The sequence below is a fragment of the Tachypleus tridentatus genome, chromosome 4, assembly GCF_004210375.1.
Source record: "Tachypleus tridentatus isolate NWPU-2018 chromosome 4, ASM421037v1, whole genome shotgun sequence".
NCBI classification, from domain to species: Eukaryota; Metazoa; Arthropoda; class Merostomata; order Xiphosura; family Limulidae; genus Tachypleus; species Tachypleus tridentatus.
The window spans coordinates 81,956,032-81,978,521 of NC_134828.1; the positions used below are offsets into that span (position 1 = coordinate 81,956,032).

A 22,490-nucleotide genomic window follows, 5' to 3' on the forward strand; every position below is an offset into this window, starting at 1 on the left:
ATGTAAGTTCATGTGTAAAGATACTTGGATGATTTTATAAGGTTCAAAAACATTTGATCCAAAAATCAATTTGTAATATATTTTAAGCAATAACAGTAACATGTAATAGGCCCACCAGTGGCTCAGCAGTATGTCTGCAGACTTACAACACTAAAAACTGGGTTTCGATACCTGTGGTGGACAGAGCACAGATAGCCCATCATGCAGCTTTGTGCTTAATTCAAAACAAAAAATATGTAATAGTAGTTATAACTACAGTATTTTGTTTGTATTTGAGGAATTGATCACAGCTCTTTTTTCTGCTATTATCCATGTGTGTGAAAATGTGTATTTATGGTATATAATTGATATATTATGTATGCAAGTATTCATAAGTATTAATAAAGCAGTAATTGTTTTATTCTACCTCTTCTCCTTCCGTTAGTGTCAGTTTCACTAAAACCTGATAAACTAATACTGCCACACTATATTTAGCTTACATTCATGGAAATACATATAAATTTTAATGTTTAATATTTCTTTAAATATTTTTATCTGACTTTAAGAATCAGTAATAAACCAATAACATATAAAAAATTATTTAATTTTCAAATTATAACATATCATCATGTGATCATACCAATAAACCAGTAGAGCAAGAACTATAAATTCAGCATAAAATTTGTTCAGGATGTTGCTGAGATTTCCAACATTATTTGTAAGGTAGGTCCAAATGAATCAATGTATTTTCACCGTGCTGAAAAAAACTTGTTTTGCAAGAGTTTTGTTGATTGACTGACTCTATAACCCTTCATCTGTGAGTCAGTGAAAGCTTATGCTATATATCAACATTAATTGTATTGGTTTGAAAAACATTTTTATAATTAGGCACAAGTGAATTGGTGTATGTTTTCACTGTGTTGTAAAGTATTATGTGCAAATTTATGTTGTGGTATCACGAATTCAGGGCAATGTCTTTGAGAACTTGGTAACATTGATGCAATTTGTTGTCTGGTTTTCAAGGCAACCTTGTAAATATTCCACACCATGTTATTTGCTTTCACCCAGTTATGATAAATAATTTATGCAAGAGGGTAGAATGAAGCATTTATCATATTTCTATGTACATAAGTAAACATTTTCACAACACTTCAACTGATTATTCATGTCTTTTAAAGTAATAATTTTGTGTGTGTGTGTGTGTGTGTGTGTAAAACAGGCCTGGCATGGCCAGGCACTTGACTCATAATCCAAGGGTTGTGGGTTCAAATCTTCATCACACCAAATGTACAAATATAAAATGTGTATATATACTCTTCAAAACAAGAAATGCAAAAGGGATATTTTTTTTTATTTTAAAGAGAAATATATGTAATAACGTTACAAGCTCAGAGTATGTGATGCTACACGTGTTAAGGCACTGATTATCAGACCAAAATGACAATAAAAGTTGTGCACTTTGAAAACGGAGGAAAACATCGGATTTTTCGCCAAAACGCATGCGTGTCCAATAAATTTGTTTGAGAGATCTGCATGTTCTGCAAGTGCAACATGTGCAAAATCCCTATAAAAGTGACGGGTTCTCGGTTTCCATAGCTCAGTGTTAAGCCACCGACACGCAATACAGTTACGCCAAGACTGACTGAAACACAACGCAACAACGCCAATGGTCACTTGGAAGCAGGTAAATCTTGATCAGATGTTGCCAGAGCTGTGAATGTCCACCCAAGCACCATCACAAGGCTATGGAATCGTCACCAACAACATGGATCAACTCGTGACTGTCCACGATCTGGCAGACCTCGTGTAGCCACACCCGCACAAGATCACTACATCCGGTTACGTCACCTTTTGGATAGGACCACCACTGCGACGTCTACTGCCTCAACCATACCAGGGCTGCGTAGGATTTCCGATCAGACCGTACGCAACTGTCTACGAGATGCAGGAATCCGACCTCGACGTCCAGTCAGAGGCGTCATCCTCACCCAGCAACATCGTCAAGCACGGCTGCAGTGGACTCGGGCACATCGGGTGTGGCCACATCGATGATGAAGGGATGTTTGGTTCAGCGATTAATCACATTTTATGCTTCGTAGGCAGGATGGAAAAACCCATGTTTACTGTCGCCAAGATGAACGTTTTGCAGCAAACTGTGTGCAGGAAGTTGACAGATTTGGTGGTGGTAGCGTCATGATGTGGGCTGCCATCGCCTACAATGCCAGAACAGACCTTTTGCATATTCGAGGGAATCTTACGACTCAATGATACGTCGACGAGATTCTTAGGTCCCATGGGCCATCATGGTGAACGTCAATGATGGTTTTCAACATGACAACGCCTGTCCTCACACAGCCCGGCTCAACACTGTCTTCTTGAGACACCACAACATCAACGTTCTTCCCTGGCCCTCCAAATCACCAGATTTAAACTCCATCGAACATCTTTGGGACGAGTTGGACCGATGTCTGTGACTGCGACAACCTTAACTGCAGACTCTACCTCTACTTGCAGCAGCTTTGCAGGCTGAATGGACAGCTATTCCACAGTATGTGATTTGTCATCTCATCGCTTCCATGGGCAGGAGATGCCAAGCAGTTATTGATGCTTACGGGGGGCATACTCGTTATTGACGTTGAGTGACGTTAAACTTCAACTAGTGAGCGTGGACTTCGCCTTTGCAGACTTTGGATGTTCAGCAATGAATGTGCAAAGTTACACACATGTCATACAGAACTATCCGGAATAAACTTGTTAACAATTTGTCTCAAATGTTGCCTTTTGCATTTCTTTTTTTGAAGAGTATATATATATATATATATATATATAGATATGTGTGTGTTTGCATGTACACAGAGCTGCCAGTAACTATTAAAATGCTATTTATTTTACTTTTACTAGGAAAATAAAACTAAATTATGATACATATTGCAGTTTTTTTAGTTTGTGTATGTAACCAATGACAAACCAGCTCAACAGGATCCTGGTGACACAAAACAAGCCAAGAAAAGGATCACTAAAATTATGCATTGAATTAATAGTTAGAACATAGAGAAGTGTGAATCATTCTAATGTGTAAAAGTGAATTTTATTTTACATATGAAAAAAACCTGATATGTAATTCTGTATGTAAGAAAGAAAAAATTTAGCATATGTAAAATAATTGTCATCAGTTTTTAGTACCAATAATGTTTGTCATCCATAATAGCAGTATCTGTAACTCTAATATATAAAACTATGTTTGAATTTGTAAAAACACATCCTGTGTATAATAATAAAGACATAAATATTTGTATGAAAGTAAAAATAAGAACAGTAATGAATGTTATTAGTTTCTCTGTGCCTTTTTTGTATAAGTGTCAAAGTATTCATATCGGTTAGTTTATGTAGGTGGATCCGATTAAGAAACTAGGACAAATTGAAGCCCACTTCCAGAAAATTTGAACTTGTGGCAGATTGCCAAATATTGAACTTCTTTCAGTGTTTGCTTGTGTCTGTAGTTATTGTATTGTACTATATACAAATATTTTTTATGGAGGATTGTTAGGTGCAATGCTTGAGTTGAATTCCATTCCCCTGAAACACTTAGATGTGTGTGTGTGTGGTTGCATGGATGTAATTAGGTCAAGTAATATGTTTTAGTTGTAATGCACTGGACTGTTTTTTGTCAGAACTATGTGTAACTGCCATACTGATCTTCTCCATTTAAAAGAAGTGTGCTCAGTGGAGTATTTCCTTATTGTGTATTCACATAAATAATAATGTTGTACTATTTTAAAATGATCTGTGATCTCCTTAAATAATATTTAAAAAAAACGTTTCATTACTTTTTGTTCTTTTTTCAACTTCCTTTTTGCTTATATTCAGTTTTCCCCTGTACATTACTTAAAATGCCTAACATTATCCATAAATTATAAAATCCATAATTGTTGAGATTTGTAACTGCAATATGTTTTTAATGACTATTTCAATATATAAATAAAATGTATGTACCATATGTTTCATACAGTTTTACCGAAGTAATTGAAAATAGTTCTACATTGGTAGAAAAGGTATAATTATGTAAGTTTGTTCCATTTTTATTTTATTTTCCATTTTTGGAGGAATTTATTGTATCAAATAATTCTTTGTGACCATCTCTTAAGTGATGTTTTAATATATAATCAAATCTATTTATTCTAGAACTTAATGATCTTCAGAAATATTTCTTTAGATAAATTACTTTTGTTGATATTGAAAAATTATGGTAAAAAAAGGATAAAATAAGTCAAATACTCATATCTAACAGTTTAGAGATTTAAATTTATATACATGAACATATCAGAAAAGAAGTATCATTAATACCTGGTTTTACACAATCAATTAATTCTCTTATTTGAAATGTCTCTAATTTTTAAGCTGTGTAGAGATTGCTGAGTTTCTTATTCTAAAGGGGCCAATCACTGGTATGTCAGTTTGAGATATTCTTTAATTTGAACTGCCAGTTATGATAATGTAGAACCATTGTAAAGCTCTTTACAACAAGTGCATGTAAGTTTAAAAATGGTGTAGAAGCTCAGAGTAATGAACATCTTTATAGAATTAGAATTACTCAACTTGAAAACAACATGGACAAGAAGTTTTTTGAGGATCTGTCTGAAGTAATACATAATTTATCTTAACTATGTGCTTATCAAAACTGAAAAAAGTGATATCTCTAGGTATGGAGTTTTCTGTCAGTTGGTGTAAATTAGATTTTACAAACTTTACTCTCTTTGAAATATTTTTACAACAGTTAATGAAAGCAAGTATTTATATGAATGGGAACAGGTCATTTGATAATACTGCCACTGATATTTAAGGTTTGGTCTTATGTGCTTCTTGCTTTTTCATATTGGATGATTCACTTAACATAATTTATCTTCTGAGGATTTTGCTGTTTTGTAGCACTTTAATCCTTTCAAATACTTGATATTTTTAATACCTTGTAAAGGCAGTTGTATAATGATCCTACTTTAAGAAAACAAGGTAAATTACCAAGATATCTGCATAAACTTAAAAATAGTTGTTTAATATCTAAAGAGATTTACCACAACATTAAACCTTATAGTTTCACAGTGTGGTATTCTTTATAGATTGCCTAAACTTTATAAAACTGATTATCCCATTCAACCATTGTATCTAATATAGGTACACATGATTTTGTAAAACCATTCATTACTAATGAACCCTGAGATATGGTTTTGAGTTCTCTGAGTATATCTGGAATCTAAATTTCATTGAATCCATAGATAATACTGTTTTTGACATAGAATCATAATAAACTAATATTCTGTTCAAAGATGTAATTGATCTGTGCTGGCTTGAATTGTGATAATTCTGAAGTTGTCAGGTTAAGTCATATTTCTTAAACTGCTGCATGTTACAATGAATGAATCACATTTTATGTTTTGAGGTAAAGTTTGACCCTATAGATAATGTAGCGGTAGTGTTTAAATGAACCCCTTGTTTAGTAAGCATTTTTTACTATTACCATGACAATGTGGTTACACCTGTGTCAAGATGAGTTTAAGTCAGATGATACCTTTGCACTCTTCAGAGATGTCATATTAAAAAGTTATCATACTTAAATGAAATACATCAAAACATTAAATTTATTCTTGAAAAGAGTATAGATTCAATACTACATTTTTAGACTTCACAATCTTAAATCATGAGACAAAGCTATCAGTGTTCTATAATCATAAATCAACTTTTTCAAGTTTATATCTTAACTGCAGAAGTTTCACACCTTTTCTTGAGAAGGATTTGAGTTCTGTGTTAGTTAAGTTTTAGAAATAAGAAAAAAAAAAATCTTTTCAGTTAGAACTTGACAATATCAAGAATTACCTCAGGAAGAATTGAGCAAAGTAATAAAGAAATATCTAAAAAAAGGTAAACACACCCTGGCAATAATGTTTGATATATGTTACGTCTAACAATATTTTTTACCATTTATGGGTTTTTGAGTTTTAAAATAAAGAAAAATAATTTGAACATTTTTCTAAGAGTCATCTCTAAGCCTTTTATACATTTAAAGTTTTTTTCAAGGTAAAAGATTCAATTCCAACACTATGGCAGCCATACATTGTTTACATATTTACATGTACCTGTTTTAAAATTGCTGAGACCATAAACATTTAATCCAATGTCATATGAAGAAGCCATTCTTCCAAAAACATGACAATGGATACCATAGGAATGCAGTAATCATACTGAACAACAACCTGTATTAATCAAGATAAACTATTTACTACCCATCTCACCACAAGGGGTGCAATTGTGCAAGCTTCAGGATACTTTGGTATTATGTAATCTTACATAAGATATTTTACCACTAAAGAACTTGAGTGTAACATAATTAGAGGTGATACACCCTTTTTCTTCATTGCCATCCTATGATCTAATATCATATTATGCATCTTAAGGTAGTAAACTTTGTTTTACCTGAATTATGTTTATCCAGAAGACACAGTACAAAAAATATACTCTCACCCAACATGTATGGAATAGCAAAATGCCTTGATTTGTTATGCAGAGTAAAACAAAATTTATTGTGATTTAGAATGTGTAGGACACATTTTCCCATTGATTTGAGAGGAAACAAAAATTGTTTTATTTCAGATATGGAGTGTACTTCTACAACAAAGGAAAAACTAATTGTTAGTTTGTATGGAATAACAAAATACCTCTTTACTTTATGTAATTGATAAGATGACCTTTGTGTGTGTGTGTGTGTGTTACATCAGAAAGAGTCAATTATTTAACTTAACCACCATGAGAATTTTAAAATCCTGTAACATTTGGTTATGGTGTACATGCCAACAAATGTGATTATAACAGCAAGACAGGAGCACTACAATATAAAATATTACCCTTTATATTATGTATGAATTTAATTTTAGTATTTTGTTACAGTTTTACTGGCATGGTCATGTATGTGTTGGCACATGCATCTATAATAATGTATTTTTTAATTACACACACATACACAATAATGATACATCTTTTATTAGTATGTAGACAACAGCAATATTATAACAAACATGAAGTATGTTTTTGCATATTGTAAATAATTAAGCTAATTTTTGGCCAGTATAAAGGGAATAATGAAACATATCTGTATTGTTTAAGACTAATGAAAGACGTCAGTTGTGTAAAGACTAATGAAGTATATTTGTGTCAAGCATAAAAAAATGAAACATTGTTTTGAATATATATATATATAATAATCATTTTCATTTGATCCAGTTTGGAAAGGATAGACATTTTCTTTAGTAAATGAACGATGTTAAACTGGTGAATACTCAACTTTTAAATCCAAAGATTTGACCCGTTTGTTACAATAAAATGTCAAACTTTCATTTAATTTCTTTATATCTTACCTGACAAGATTTGATACCAAATGAAATGTTTTTTGATAGTAATTTGTGATGGTTAAAACTATAAATTATTTTCCCATGTATCTGTTTTGAATTCTGATAAACATGTCCGTGATGTGTTGCTATCATGAACAATATCTTATGCTTTCAAAAAGTTGAAAATTTTTAACTTTTGTAAGTTCGTGTGGCTAAAAAATGTTTTAAACAATGTTAAATTTTCATCTATAACGAGGTAATATGAAGTTGCAGCTAAGTGATGCACAGTGACGACAAGTAAATTGGGCATCAACCATAATTTTATTACATTTCTTGAAAGGAACATATTTGTAGTCTAGTCTCCATATTTACTGCTTTTTTAAGTGACCTTTATATTCATTCAGAACATGACTAATTCATGTAGTCATGTTGTTATGCATTGCTAAAGAACAGGCAGTATGAAATAAAATTAATATTTAGTGTCTTTATTTTTACTTGTGATTGTATTGTCTTATTTTATTTGGATAAACTAACTAAGAATACATACTGAGGAACAAACATTTTGTAAAGAGCAATATTAGCTAATGTTCCTTCTTATTTTGCTCTGATATCTCTAATGTCTTCATCAAATATTTGTTTTAGAATACCATGATATATAGAATGTAATAATTGACTTATATAATTAATTAGGTGCTTGTGTCTTTAAATTTTATGTCAAAAGTGTGAAAAGAAATATGTCGTGTTTTATAGTTTTATTCACCTCTAGGGCAAAGATTCTGAAACAAAGTATTTGAAATTTTACATTTAAAAAAATATTAGTTACGCGTTTTCACGGTGCAGTAGTGATGTACTCCAGCAGACGTGACGTTTCTATGCACATTTCACTATAAGGATGATGTGTTATATGAATGTATGTGTGTATGTTTTGTTGTTCTACCAAAAAATGTAATCTGGGTAACAGTAAGATGTGACGTTATTTCACTGAACTGATGTACTGGACAAAGTTAGAAATGTAATGAAGTTAAAGATTGTTTTCCAAATATATAAGATTATCCTGACGAAGATAAATGTTAGTTTTTGAATTTATATCCCACTCCGAAGCGCTAATGAACACATATCTACTTTGTGTATTTAATCTGATTAAATTCTGTTTCATGGAAGAAAAAAAAAAGGAATCGAAGCTTAAGGCTATGACGGGGCTGTGAGAAAATTTAGTCGAGTTTCAGTTTCTGAAAGTTAGAAATTATTTGCAGTAAAATAATGGAAAATGAGACTGTAAGAAATCTGTTTACATCTCTTTCATTGGTAAAATACAAAACGGGTTGGATAACCTGTGAGATGTGAAAATATAACACTAATAGTATAATATTTTAACTTCATTTATCAGTGGTTGCGACTACTTCCCTCTTAGTATTTTAATGCTTAGTATCGTCATCTTTACTTCAACACAACAAAATGTTTTCTGTTTTTTTGTCTCAGTGTCGTTGTATTTTCTTTTTGTAATGTTTCACAAAATTATTGAAGAATTCGTAAAAGCCAGGTAGCTTGTAACTTCAAGCAACACACTCAGTATTCATTACCAGTCATTTCGCGTGGTTATATAAATACGGTCTACAACAGACCTTATTACAGGACTTGTGTTACGAGTCTATAATACACTTACTATAAAAGCCCATTTAACTTAGCGGTTAGTGTCACCGAGCTGTGAATCCGATAATTTGTGGTTTGCTTATTTTTCCCGCAAAATTTCCTCCTCACTTCAGGGACGTGTGTGTGCTATAATTATAAAGGACGCCAAATCTATACTTTTCGGTAATGCAAATAGAATCCATGAAATTAACGGTGATTACTGTTGACCGTTTCTCCCCATCTCTAAAAATAAGGACGGTTATGCGCAGATCGTTCTTGTATTTTTTTTTTTACCGGAAATTCATAAAGTACATTTAAACTTTTAAAATGAGCATTTAATATCTCGTTTATACGAGTTTTCCATTTCCTGGAAAACCGTATGCGTGATTTACCATGCAGTTGTTTACAAGCTAAGACAAATGTATATTTTTGTGTGCGTACGTTTGTTATATATTGATTAAATATTTGGCTGGGAAATCCACTCATCTGTTTACAAGTTCATTTTAAATGGATTAATTATTCTAATGAGCGTGTCGTGGTTATCAGTTATTTTTTAAAAATGAATCATTTCATCAAATAAAGGGGAAGGGTAACATCTAATTATTGTCATTGCTTGTAAAATTTAAAAGCATTTATGTATATACCAGCCTTCCACTAGAGGGCGCTCTAATTACTATAGGGTGTGTTCTTGTACAGAGGTAAATACAGAGAACTCGTCGACGTACGTTATTTGATGGAAGTGAGCATTACGTGAGGAGTTGACGTAAGTAGATGTGGGACAGGTTTTTCACGTCATAGCTGAAGCTGGAATATTTTAATATATCGTAGGCATTGTGTTCTGTCGGAGTTCCTGGTTTGATTGTTAAAGAACGAGTTCTTGATGGTGTTTTGAACAGTTTAAGAGTTTTTGAATGCTGGCCGTTTTAGAACGTGTAATCACATGGACAGGACTTTTTACCATCTTTATAATCAAGATAAAGGTAATAAACTGATTTGTAATTCGTGATAATGAATAAAAGATTGTTATAAGGGTTGTTTGTATATCCTTTATTGATTAAAAAATAAAAGTCAATCATCAGTACGGTAAATTGAATTTAACTTTAAACAAGGTTCTTTTAAAATGCCACACAGTTTAAATGAAAATTTTGGGATGTCTGAATAATCAACAGGTTCATCCGAGGTTAATGACTTTCAAATGTAAACTTGAGATTTATGCTTATAAAATGAGTATTAATTTGGACTGTCGATAAGGTTGGTGGGGTCGTTGAAAAACTTCATTATTAATTGGTGATGGCAGTGGGGAGCTTTTGTTTTGTAGGTGGTAATTGGAGTAGACATGAAGCCAGGGGTATTTAGTATCCAAATACATGAAAATTTTATACGGTCATGTATGTTAAAATAAGTACAAATGGGAGTCAAAGTATGCATGCCACAACCTTTAAGAGTGCCATTTGAGATCGATGGTATCATGTATTTGGTGTCAGAACTGTCAAGTATTTATTTTACTCTACATTGCTGATTTAGCGACTGTTTATGGTAAATAAATAAATAAATACCAGAGACATTATGCAGGGTTAATGAAAAACTCCACAATTATGCATGTTGGTTGTGCTAGAGGCTGTGTAAACTCGATGTGCAAACTGTAAGATGAACAGATATTCTTCACCTGAACAATACCCTGCACATTAACACTAGAGTTTGAGTTGCGATTATAGCTTTTGTAACATATTTGATGTTATCGTGACAATATACTTGTACATTTTGTTAAGTCTGCCACATTCTGTAAAGATGCACACAATAAATTCAGAATTATAGTCAACAGCTCTTTTCTAGTATACATCAACTATGACACAGTTGGTGAAGTTGAATAAAATATGAAGGTGTGAAATGCATATATACGGTTTCCTTAAATTGATTGTTGAATATTGCCTGAATTATACATTTTATTGTATTTCCAAATAAATGTAACTGGCATATTCTATAAAGAGAAAAATATCTTACTAATTAGCTGAAAAACTAACTAAATTGCAGGCATGTAGCTTGAAAGCTGAATTTGAGGAAAGTTTTCATAGACTAGTAATTTACTAAATATGCTGCAATACAAGAATTCTAACTAATATCTTGTGTGTAGAGTTTACACATGAAAGGAGCTGGGAGACATTCTTTTGTACAGTTTTGATATCTTCTGTTACACAATAAAATCAGTTTGGAAAGAGTGCCACTTGGCTGTTAGGATACTTGTTATTCTGTTTATGGTAAAATTTTACTTTCTGTTAGAAGCGCGGGGTGATATTGCTGTAGTGTGTTGGATTTCCTGTGATATTCCCACTCACTAGCTGTACCAGGTATAGTAAGAGAAAAACTAATAGTGGGTAGAAAGACTAGTTTCTTCAGGGTATTGTGATTAACCATCATATGATGTCAGATTAGGCTGAAAATACCTGTGACAGCAGGGTTACTCAATTGATTATTTTAGTCATCATTAAGTTTCAAGTCATCTGATTGGCTTCTATTGCAGATAATCTTGATGGAAAAAAATTCAGATTTCTCAAACTTCCAGCTGGAATAGTTTATGAATACTTCTTTATTTATTTAAAAGAAGGTATTTAATTCTCATGTTTATGTATGAAGGTATTAGTGTAAGTGCCTTTACCAGTACAGCAAACTTCTTATAGTATGTAGTTCATGCATTCTGTGAAATAGATATTTGAAGTGATGAATAATACATGTTGCTTTTTAGCAAAAGTTGAGTTGATAAAAAAGAATGTACATGATATACTTTTCTAACAAGTATTAATCAGTAATTATAGATGAGTTTTCTGTATAAAAGATATTTTTTTTACCAGTAATTCACATCCAAAGCTACATTTTTAAACACTGCATTCTTCAGTATTTGTATTACACTTGCCTGTTTTTCCTGTTATTATTGTACATGCTTGTAAGCAGGTTCACTGCAGTTGTCTAAACCTTTTTGCTACGTTAGGTGCTTTGCACGTAACTAGTGTCAGTACTGCTTCTTATAGTTAACTTTGCTGGTGATAAATTTGTTTGATATATCAAATCTATTTCTTTTTAAACTTTATTTTTATGTCTACACTGTAAAGTTAAAACATTGTACTGAGAAAACTATCATATGGTGAAATAGGGTTCTGAACTTGTCTAGAAATTGAAACAAATATATTAACTCTAGAATTACTAATGAGCTTTTTGAACATATTTTTATCAACTATTTCTTTCCCAAATTGTTTGTACATCTGTGTCTGTTACAGCATTCCTGGTAACTTTAGTCACACAATAGGAAATCAAAAAAAAATACCATAAATATTACTGTTAATTGCACTAATTATTTCTGTAGTCTTTTTTTTTATATACACATAAAAGGAATGATTTCACCAAAATTCTTAGTTATTTGCACTGAGTGTTGAAGCAGGGGACAGTGTCTTGCCCAAATATTTTTTTATAGGTTACCTTTTTATTTATTTTTTTGAAGACATTTTGAAAATTTGTTTGCAATTTTAGGTTTTGTTTTGAAATAAAAAAAATATTTCAGGAAAATTACTTAGTTTCAAAATGAAAATCTAATTAGGTATGTAATTGATAATCATAGATTGCATTTTTCAAGATAAGAAATTGTATTGTTCCAAAAAATTTGGAATTTTGTTACATAAAAGTGGTGTCACTTTAAAAAGATATGGTTGTTTCAAAAAAACAATTATCAAACACATTTTTAAGTTAAATACAAGACAAATTTTCAAAAAATGATTGGAAAATACAAAAAAAGTTATAGAAAAAAAACTTGTCTGAAAACAACAAATATGATTCAATTATTGTAAAGACAAGGAACAACTGCCCACAATTGAGACAACGTTAAAAATAAAAGTCTTGAATATTTATAAAATTTAAGAGATCTTGGTGATTGACATCATTTGACTGCTGCATTCAAGTCTTATAGTAATCAATTTTTACTAAGTTTGTTTTTGAGTTTTGCACACAGCTACATGAGGGCTGTCTGAACTAGTTGTCTCTAATTTAGTAGTGTAAGACTAGAGAGAATACAGCTTATCATCACCACCCACTGTCAACTATTGGGCTTTTACCAGTGAATAGTGGGACCCATCACATTACAAATGCTCCATGGCTGAAAGGGCAAGCATGTTTTATGTGATGGGGATTCTAACCTGCGATCCTTGGATTATGAGTCAAGTGCTTTAAATACCTGCCCATGCCAGACCTTTTTCACAAAGTACATGTCTTGTGCTTTATCAAAGTAATGCCAAATTTTTGCAAAAGTCTATTTGCTCTGATGAGACATCCTGGATCGTTGTAGCAGGTAAACGGTTACTAGGCATAATGCAATATGTGATGAACGGTAATGAATGGAGTGAAAAGCCAGTTTGAGGTTTAATTTTAGAAAATACTTCATTTTTGTGATTTTCTTTCCTTGTCTTTAATTCTCTTGTTAAACACTTTTGTTTTTAAAATAAGAAATGACAATTTATTGTTATCTTGGTTATTATTAGGTATCCATGATCTGACTCTTGCTTTAAAACAACATAATTTTTTATGGTGCATTCCTATTCCTAAATAGTTCTACAAACATTTGGCATTACTTTGATAAAGCATAAGATGCACACTTTGCAAAAAAATAACTAAGATTTGAATGCAGTAGTCAAATGAAGTCAACCACCAAAATTTCTTTATATTTAAAAAGTTTGAGTTTCAATCATAAGCTGTTGCTCTGCTTTTTTTAAATGAATTGAATCATATCGTTTGTTTTGTATTCAGACAAAATTTTTCTTTTTAATTTTTGAAAATGTTAGTCTTTTCTATTAGTGAAAAATGTTTAATTGTTTTATTGAAATAGAACCATTTATTTTTAAAAAAATGCCAATTTTATGCAACAGTGCCAAATGTTTTTGCAACAATTTGTAATTTCTAATCTTGAGAAATACAAGTTATTACCAGTTTATTTACCTAGATTCTCACTTGGAAACAATTTTGATGTAATTTTCCTGACATAATTAAGTGCTCACTTTAAAACAGCTAAATCCAAAATTGCAAACAAACTTTCAAGATGTCTTCAAAAGAAAATAAAAAGGTAACTATATAAAAAATATTTGTATAAGACATTGCTCTTTTTTTTCTGAAACCTGGTGAGACATTGTTCATATCCCTATTATTAGTGATAACTGTTAGTTTCAAGAGTGGAGATAGATATCATCCATTTTTCCTGTCTGGAAGGGTGATTACCATCCACTCACAATCTTGGGGAAAAAAACTTTCATGCTTCTGTCTGTAAGGTTTGGTCATTAATTTTTTGAAAGGCTTCAGCTTTGATACTTTGTCTTAAATATGTATTTCATTCTTAATGTTTTATGTAGGAGTCTAACCCTAAGGGTGAAGTTATTTTCTTTAAAATTTCTTTCATCAAAACAAGTTTTATATACTGATTACATAATTATTGCTAGATGATAAAACCTACACAAATTTTGTTAATATGTTGATAATTTGTTTTTAGTAATGCTGAGAGTGAAGTTGGTGGTAGTTACTTTGAAATCAATGATAACTCTTCAAAACCACTGATGCCTAACTTCATGAGACTCGAGAGTCATTACTTGTACCATCATGGCTGAAGGATATCTTGGTGGAGATGACTATCTTGTCAAGAGACTTCGGCTAACACTTGATGTAGGTGTACATGGAACGTTTTCTGCAAAGTCTAGACAACATTCTTTTCATCAACGGAACCACAGTTTAGACTACAGACAACTCCATACAACAGTCCAAACTCATCACCGAAACCGGAGTCTAGACTCGGTGCTTCAGGGGATTCCAGAAAGTGGGACTCAACTTTCTAGTTTTGTCAAACCCTCCTTAGCTCTATCTGTTGGTACCACTTCTCCATGCTCTTTTTCTCAGAATTCTGCTCCTCTTGGAGGAGGAACTAAAGACACTGACCGGACCAGTCTAGCTTCTGATGACAGTGGTATATTTAACTCAGATGATGGTGACAGAGCAGCTAGAATAACTTTTGACACTTTCTCCATCAGTTCTGAGCAGAGAACAAATAGTTTTTCCCAGTTGTGTCTGGATTGTGAACCTTCTCGTCTGGATGTTGAAGTGGATGTTGTACCCATGGAAACAGAACCTGACAACACGGAAACAAAAGTTGAAGTGAGTGAACTAAAGCCCAAAGAGGATCAACATACTAATGTACCAGCAACAACTTCAGCATGGTCAGATAATACTAAAGTTCCTGTTGTGCTTTCTAAAAACCCACCTCCACGAGAATCCTGGTTATTAAGACTCTTTGAGTCAAAACTTTTTGATATGTCTATAGCTATCACATATCTCTTTAATTCAAAAGAACCTGGAGTATTGTCATATATTGGTAAGTTCATACCTCTCATTGTTTATAGACATGATTTCAAGTGTAAATTAACATTTCATGGTATGTTCACACATTGTGGTGTATATTAATTATATACACAAGATAATAATATGCTATTACAATTTTTTATTTATGAAAGTTAACAGTATTCATTTTCATATTTTATGATGTAAGTATATAAACTGCATGTTGCACTATGTTTTAGAGCAGTATGTTTTTTATATGTTCACTTGTTAACCTCTGGTTTGTCAAGTACAAGTATGCAAATGACTAACCTTTACCTCACTGTTGTCATGTTTTTATTGGTTTAACTGCATGCATCACACTATCTAAAAGAATATTCATTAAATTTGAATTTTCTATTCTATTCAATTATCAAATTGTATAATCAAGACTGATGTCTGAGAAAAATGCATTAGTTAAAAATTTAGTTTGTTTTATCTTAATCATTATCATCTTTGCTTTTGATATACCAAAAGCATATACTTGTATGCTGAGCTAAGAGAATAATGAAATTTTGTGAAAAGTTTTATTACAAAAATAACTCTAAATTTATTCATTTATTTTATTTTGAAATATTTGTTATCAAAACATTTTTGTTAAATGTTTAATGCCTTCCCTACCTACTTGACTGCCTTTGTAAGTATAATTGGTATGTGTTGTGATAGATGTGAAAAAGCTACTGCTTCATTGACCATGCAGATATACTTTGTGATCCATGTTAATTTAACAGCCCTGAAAATGTAATTGTATGGAGGGCATTGATCCTCTAGCTTTTAAGTTGTTTAATATTTATTTACTATCAGTAGCTACCATTATCAAAAATGAGTTGGGTAAGATTCATAATGGCATATTTTCTAAGCATTTTTTTTAAGAAGTGATTTATTATAAAGTTTTATAAATATTAGTTTCTTGTAACTACTACTGCTCCCTTTCTTGAAGTTTGCTAGGTTGCCAAATAACAAAATGTTGCCTCATCATTCTGACATAATCATAACTTTTTCTTACATTCGTGACAGTCATAAAATAATTTAGTTTGTTAGATTAGATTTAATAATGTTAAACATGGACTTATTCTTTACTACTTTTTAGGATTAGCTTGAAGTACTATTATTTCTTCAGCATATGGCATGCAGTATACGTTACTAATCTGTAGACTTTGTAGTGACTACATTTCTTGCATTTACAGATACTCTAGCATTTAATATATTTTAAAATTCATTTTTTTAAATACGAACAAACAATAAAAAGCTTACCACTCAGTATAATTTTTTTGTTATGAATTAGACATAAATGAAGAATAAGTTGCTTGGAGTAATATAAAATTATTTATTGTATACTTAAATTATGTTAAATGTGAATATCTTACATAAAGATGACAAATATACAACTGTTGAAGAATCTAAACCAGTTGGGCATAAGTGAACTTGTGATGTAGTTTATGTACATGATGTTTATATAACTTAGTTGTAACAAAGGAACTATTTTCATATCAGACTTAAGAGAGGACTTGTCCTTATTAAGGGAACTAATTACATCACTATGTGGAAAAGTAACTATCATAACTAGGGGATTGATACCCGAGGAAGTACAGGATGGTTATCTCTCATATTAACCAGATATGGTTAGTTTAATACATAAGAATAGTTTAAATTGGTCTTGTGTGAATTTAATAGTTTTGTGTTTATGGTTCTTCATACTGGTTGGGTACTTATTAAACTGATGCTCATTGAAACTAGGACTTGGCTAGCACCAAAACAGAATATTTAAACACCTTAGTACAAGATCAGTATCTGAACAATTCGAATGAAGTGATATGCACACTTGTAGGTATTTTAATATTTGCCAGTTTACATTAAAATGCACAGATTTAAAATTTGATCAGTAATGAAAAATATTAAATGTGGGCATGTACAAACATTATGCAATATAAGCTTTATGTAACCTTAGTTTACAAATCTCAAGAAAATCCTTTGTGGTTCAAAATAATTGGATTTTTATTTATGAAGAATGCATATTTCTTGTGTAGTTAATTTTGTCTTGTAAGTTTTAATGTCTTGATAGGTTAAGTTAATGTTTTATAGGTACAAATAAACCAAGAATCAAATACCAGTATCAGTACCTTTATATGTGAAACATTTTGTAACATAAAATGTGTATCACCATTCTTATGAAATTATACTGCTGTCAGTTTGGTGTTTTGTCTGATAATACTAGAAATTATTCTAACATTCTTTGGTATGAGTTTACAAAGAAATTCCACTATCAAGACTTTGGTTTATGTTGTATGTTATTTTTCAAACATTTGACTTTATCTTTATCTTTCCTTACTTCCTTTTGTCAATACAAACACTGTTTATCACATTTATTTTTGGAATTTGAACAACAACAGTATAATGTAGAGGCCTTTTTGTTCCAGAGTTTTTAGATCAGTCATTGTTATGTTTTGATAGTAATCAACTTCTCCAGATGTTGATGAGATCAAATCCATTGCATCAGTTCCTTTCATATCTGAGTATAAACATTTTACTGCTGTAAAAGGTTTTCAAAAACATGTCAAGGAATACTGTGTGGTGTATAAATCAGAGTAGTTTGATTTGCCATACTATGCTAACTTGAGGACATTTGTAAAATGTCAGTATTAAACTCCATCATACCCATAAGTCACAAACACTGTGGATGACTTTAAGTTGTATTTTTTGGAACGATACTCAAAAACTATTTCGTGTAGTTGACAGTTTTATTTTACAAACTGTACTCAGAAAATGCAAGTGATATATTCATGCCCATGAACTTAAATAAAACACTTACTCAAGATGTGAATTCTAGCTTGCAGAACGTTATCCAAACCTTCAGTTTAGCTGTAATTATTGTAAACTTTATCCGTAAATTATTTTTAGTGTAAATGTTCTAGTTTACAAAATTGCACACAATGTTTCACGCTGAAATCATTCATTTGTTTAGTTGTGTAAGTTTTATTAGAATTGTCTGAAGATTGCTAAAACATGAGAATGAGCAAATCAGTGTAGATTTGAAGAAAGTAACGAGTTTGAAGTGTGGATTCCTTTCCTTGTGATTTTACTTTTTTTTTTATGGTCATATTGTTAGTGTAGTTGCTTGTCATAAGACAGAGAACTGGTATAAGCGAAACGTTTTTTTTATTATTAGTACACATTCTTTAGAGGATTTACTTCATCGTGCTCGATAGAAATTTTCAATTTAGTTGATCCTTCAGTAGCCACGTAAATCACAACGTAGCGATTTTCCATAATCGGCCAAAGTCTACGTTATTAAAGTTTTGAATATGACTACAACGTACGAATTAGAAGCTTGACATTTTTTACATTGATAATACATCCTTTGGTAGCTAGTGTTAAACCATTGTGCTTGTGAGAACGCCTGTACTTTGACCTTGCATGTCATTCTGTTGTGGGATCATTGACATATATTATCTCGATCTCGTGTAGCAGTCATGGGAGTGGGGGGCATATGGGTTCAATGAAGGAATGTTGATGTCTGTTCCTTGAAGGGGGAGGGTTAACTTCCTGACTGTGGTGTTTTTATGGAAACGTAACTTTGATATGTGGACTTTTAGTTATTGTAAATAAAACTTTTCATTTGTACAGTCATGGTGATGATGACTATCCGTCCGTCCACCTACATCTCTCAAAGATATTTAATACATTTTTTTAGCTTTGCTGACCGTAACAGTTTCTTGCTTCTGTCACAACCAAGAAGTGTGCGTCGGCGAAGTAAGGGTGTTTCGAACGGATCTAATACGAAATTAACAGATTGGAGTAACATAATAGTTAAGAGTAGTGGGAAGATACGATGGTATTTGATATCCAATATACTCTTTATCTTAGGGTAAAATACCAATGGATGTATATCGTAATTTAATTCGGTTAATGTATTGAAATTCTCCAAACTGCTTTACGTAAAACCCTCGATTATCACTAAACGCCGAAGGTTTATAAAGATAATACTGTGCAGATTGTTGAGTAATGAAAAATATTCTAACTTCGTCATTTATGAAACATGAAACATCTTGATGAATTACGATTTGTTACTGACCTTTCTTTTCGTACGAGCGACAACTTGGTTGACATATTATGCAAGTTAGTTGAGGCAACATTCATAAGACGTAAATACAAAAAGTTGTGTGGCTCCGTTCAGTGAAACAAGAAATTAAGGTTGATACAATAAAGGACGTCGCAATTGATCTCATGACCTAGTTTTTTTATGTGCGCATGTGTAGAGTTTGCTGTCTTCTGTTAATTCTGTTTTGATTAATATAACTACAGAAAAATTGGCATTGTTCAAATTCCTATTCAGGATGTAACGCGCACACGCATATTTATACATAATACTTCACGTGGTATCATGCACGTTTAAAAATATTTTTAAAATATTAGGTAGGTCTTATATAAAAAAAAAACCAAAAAAAAACATAAACTGGAAATTTAAGAGTTTTGAAAAATTAGAAATTTGAATTAGTTATGGTTTTATGTATGTTTTTATTTTAAACTAATAATAATGAAGAATTAATAAAATATCCAAAGATTTTTATTTCGCTTCATTTCGTCTATATGTACAATGTTAAGAATAAAACTAGTATATGTGTTTGTGGGTTTAGACAGTGAACAATCGTTAGAGGAACTATGCAAATGGTAACAGGACTGGTACTTATATTCAGACATTCAATAAAGTAACTAGCTAAATATTTCGTTTTTCGTATGTCTGCAGCTCAAGATAATCTTTAGTGAAAAACAGAGACGATCAGACAACTGAATTGCGACTAACATTACAATGCGTTACTATTTAAATGCAATGAACTGGACGAGTGAGTAGCAGGAATTCTGAAACGTTCTGACCAGTATTACATGGAATCATACATTATCAGGACCATAAATTAATTTATATCGACAGTCTATTTAGTAGCCGAGTTTGTTGGTAAGCTATCGGACCTTGATGTGAAGGATCCCATAGTAAACTTCAACGCAGTCCAGTGGACTGGCTTGTGCTGAGAAAACCTTTTTCTACGTCAGGCTGTTATTCAGTAAATTATCACATATTCAGTAAGTTAACTTTAAGCTGTATCGATAACCTGTTTTTAGTTATCTTAAAAGTGAGTTATACTTCAAGGTAAACTGTTGTTATAGGGAATTATCAAGTCTGGTGAGCTGCTTCATATGACAATGATTACAAACTATTACTGTAGGAAGTTATTTACAGTTCGATGAGCTGTCTCGTATAGCATATGGGTAAAATACTGTCTGATGATTTGAAAGAAAAAATACTATTACATTTTTGACAGTAAGCTATTTGTTCCATCAGCCGTTATTTACGAGTTAAGGTCTTTTGAGCTAGCATTTAGTGAGTCGTTCTGTCTTATAAGTGTTATTTATTGAATTACTTAATTCAACCGTGAAATACGAGAATTTAACTTGGGTGAAGTGGGGAGTTCAGACATTTCAGGCCTGGGACTGCCTGAGGACCTCACCACGGAAGCTTGCTTGAAAGTTTTTAAACATACAGGGCCTGTTCCTTTGATTTCTGGCAATTCGATTACGGAGAGGAAAAGTTCATATTTCTATGAACCATACTAACAAAGGTAACTTTACATTCTGAAACTTAACTACAGCTTCGATTAATTCCGTACATATGTAGTCAGCAGTAATGTTGGAAAATCACTAGAAGTTACTCACGTTCGTATTCCGACCGTTTTGCTACTTTGTATTCGGTGATATGTATATTATTTTACTTTTATCATTCTGCAACCATCTTATCTATTTGTATACATTTCACACTTCAGTGTGATATGCAGAAAGACAAGACGTTAATTTTGTATTATGGCATGCGGATAACGAAAATAAGGGTAATAATAACAGTATGAATCACAGCATGCACGTGAATGAAACGACACAAAATTACGCGAAAAATACTAATTACGTGATAATTCAGAATATCTGGAGATAGGCCTAAAAGCTACCCCGCCCTGTAATATCTGATCTAACGATGAGTCATCTTGTTTGATAAGGTGTTGTGTATTGGCAGATGAGCTGCTGTTTGTTGAATTATCTAACATGGTGATACTCCGTTCTATAATTGTTAATAATGCAGAATAAAATGTGTAATAAACTCGCTTTGTTTTGCATCTATTCGGAACAAAACTAAGATGAAATATGAGGTCCATTCCAAACTTTTCTGGTAAATGGTCTACTTCGATAGACTTGTCGATATAGTTTGGAACAATAATAAGTTTCATTTATTATTTGAGTTGTACTTTATTCTGGGGACCATCCATTTATTAGTTATTGTCATCGCACACGTGAACCGCGCCCTGTTTAATGACAGTGTCGAAGGGCGTATCTGGATACCATGCACGTGCTGTCTCTTGTTCGGCATTACACTGAGTCTGAACATGTGAAAAACTGTATGTAAATCGGAGTGTGTATGATAGTAAGTGATATACTAGCTTGTATGGGTGTAGTCTGTTAATACGTATATTGTCTGCTCGGCTTTCGTCCCTGTGGCTCAGGGGTAAGTCTTACAACGCTAAATATTGAATTTCATACCTTCGGTGGGTTCAGCACAGATAGTTCATTGTGTCGCTTTACGCGTAACAAACTGATGTTCAACACAAAGCTGTACAAATAATACCTTCCTTGTTCAAGGGAACACATTCTTCTAAACTGTTTACGTTGCTTCTCCCTTCATGTTTTGATTTGACTTGTACGTTTTTCTGCATGTCTGTCTAGTACACTTGTAAAACATGTACTGCATGCAGAGATGACTTAGAGTAAGGATATTCCCAGTATTCGTTTATTTATCTGTATGAAACTTTTCGTGTAAAGCTATTGTTATCATTCAAATTAACTGTGCAAGACTTGAGTGTGCACATGCGCATAAAATATTCGTCGAGTCACGAACTCATTCAAAGATCACAAGGATAAATGTGCGACTATAATAGTTTGCTTAAGTAGGAGTGTTAGTCATCTGCACGCGTTTAGTCAACGGTTTATATACTAATGAAACAATGTTGAAAGTAAACCTTTGAATTTGTCAATGTTTAATGTACAGGTCTGTTTATTTAGTTACAAAATGATACGCGT

At 32.0% G+C, this 22,490-nt stretch overlaps 1 protein-coding gene across 5 annotated transcripts in view; it reads left to right on the forward strand.

Annotated features, from left to right (window-relative positions):
• Positions 1-22,490, forward strand: part of LOC143249551 (phosphatidylinositol 4-kinase beta-like) — a 72,026-nt gene that overhangs the window by 18,541 nt on the left and 30,995 nt on the right. For 2 of the 5 annotated variants that reach the window (XM_076499591.1, XM_076499596.1), the window contains exons 1-2: positions 9,697-9,964; positions 14,503-15,375. In XM_076499591.1, the coding sequence (XP_076355706.1) occupies positions 14,610-15,375 (766 nt within the window). In that variant the 5' untranslated portion in view covers positions 9,697-9,964; positions 14,503-14,609. Of the gene's footprint in view, positions 1-9,696; positions 9,965-14,502; positions 15,376-22,490 lie in introns of those variants that run through there. The other 3 variants (XM_076499595.1, XM_076499594.1, XM_076499592.1) reach the window with 2 other exon arrangements.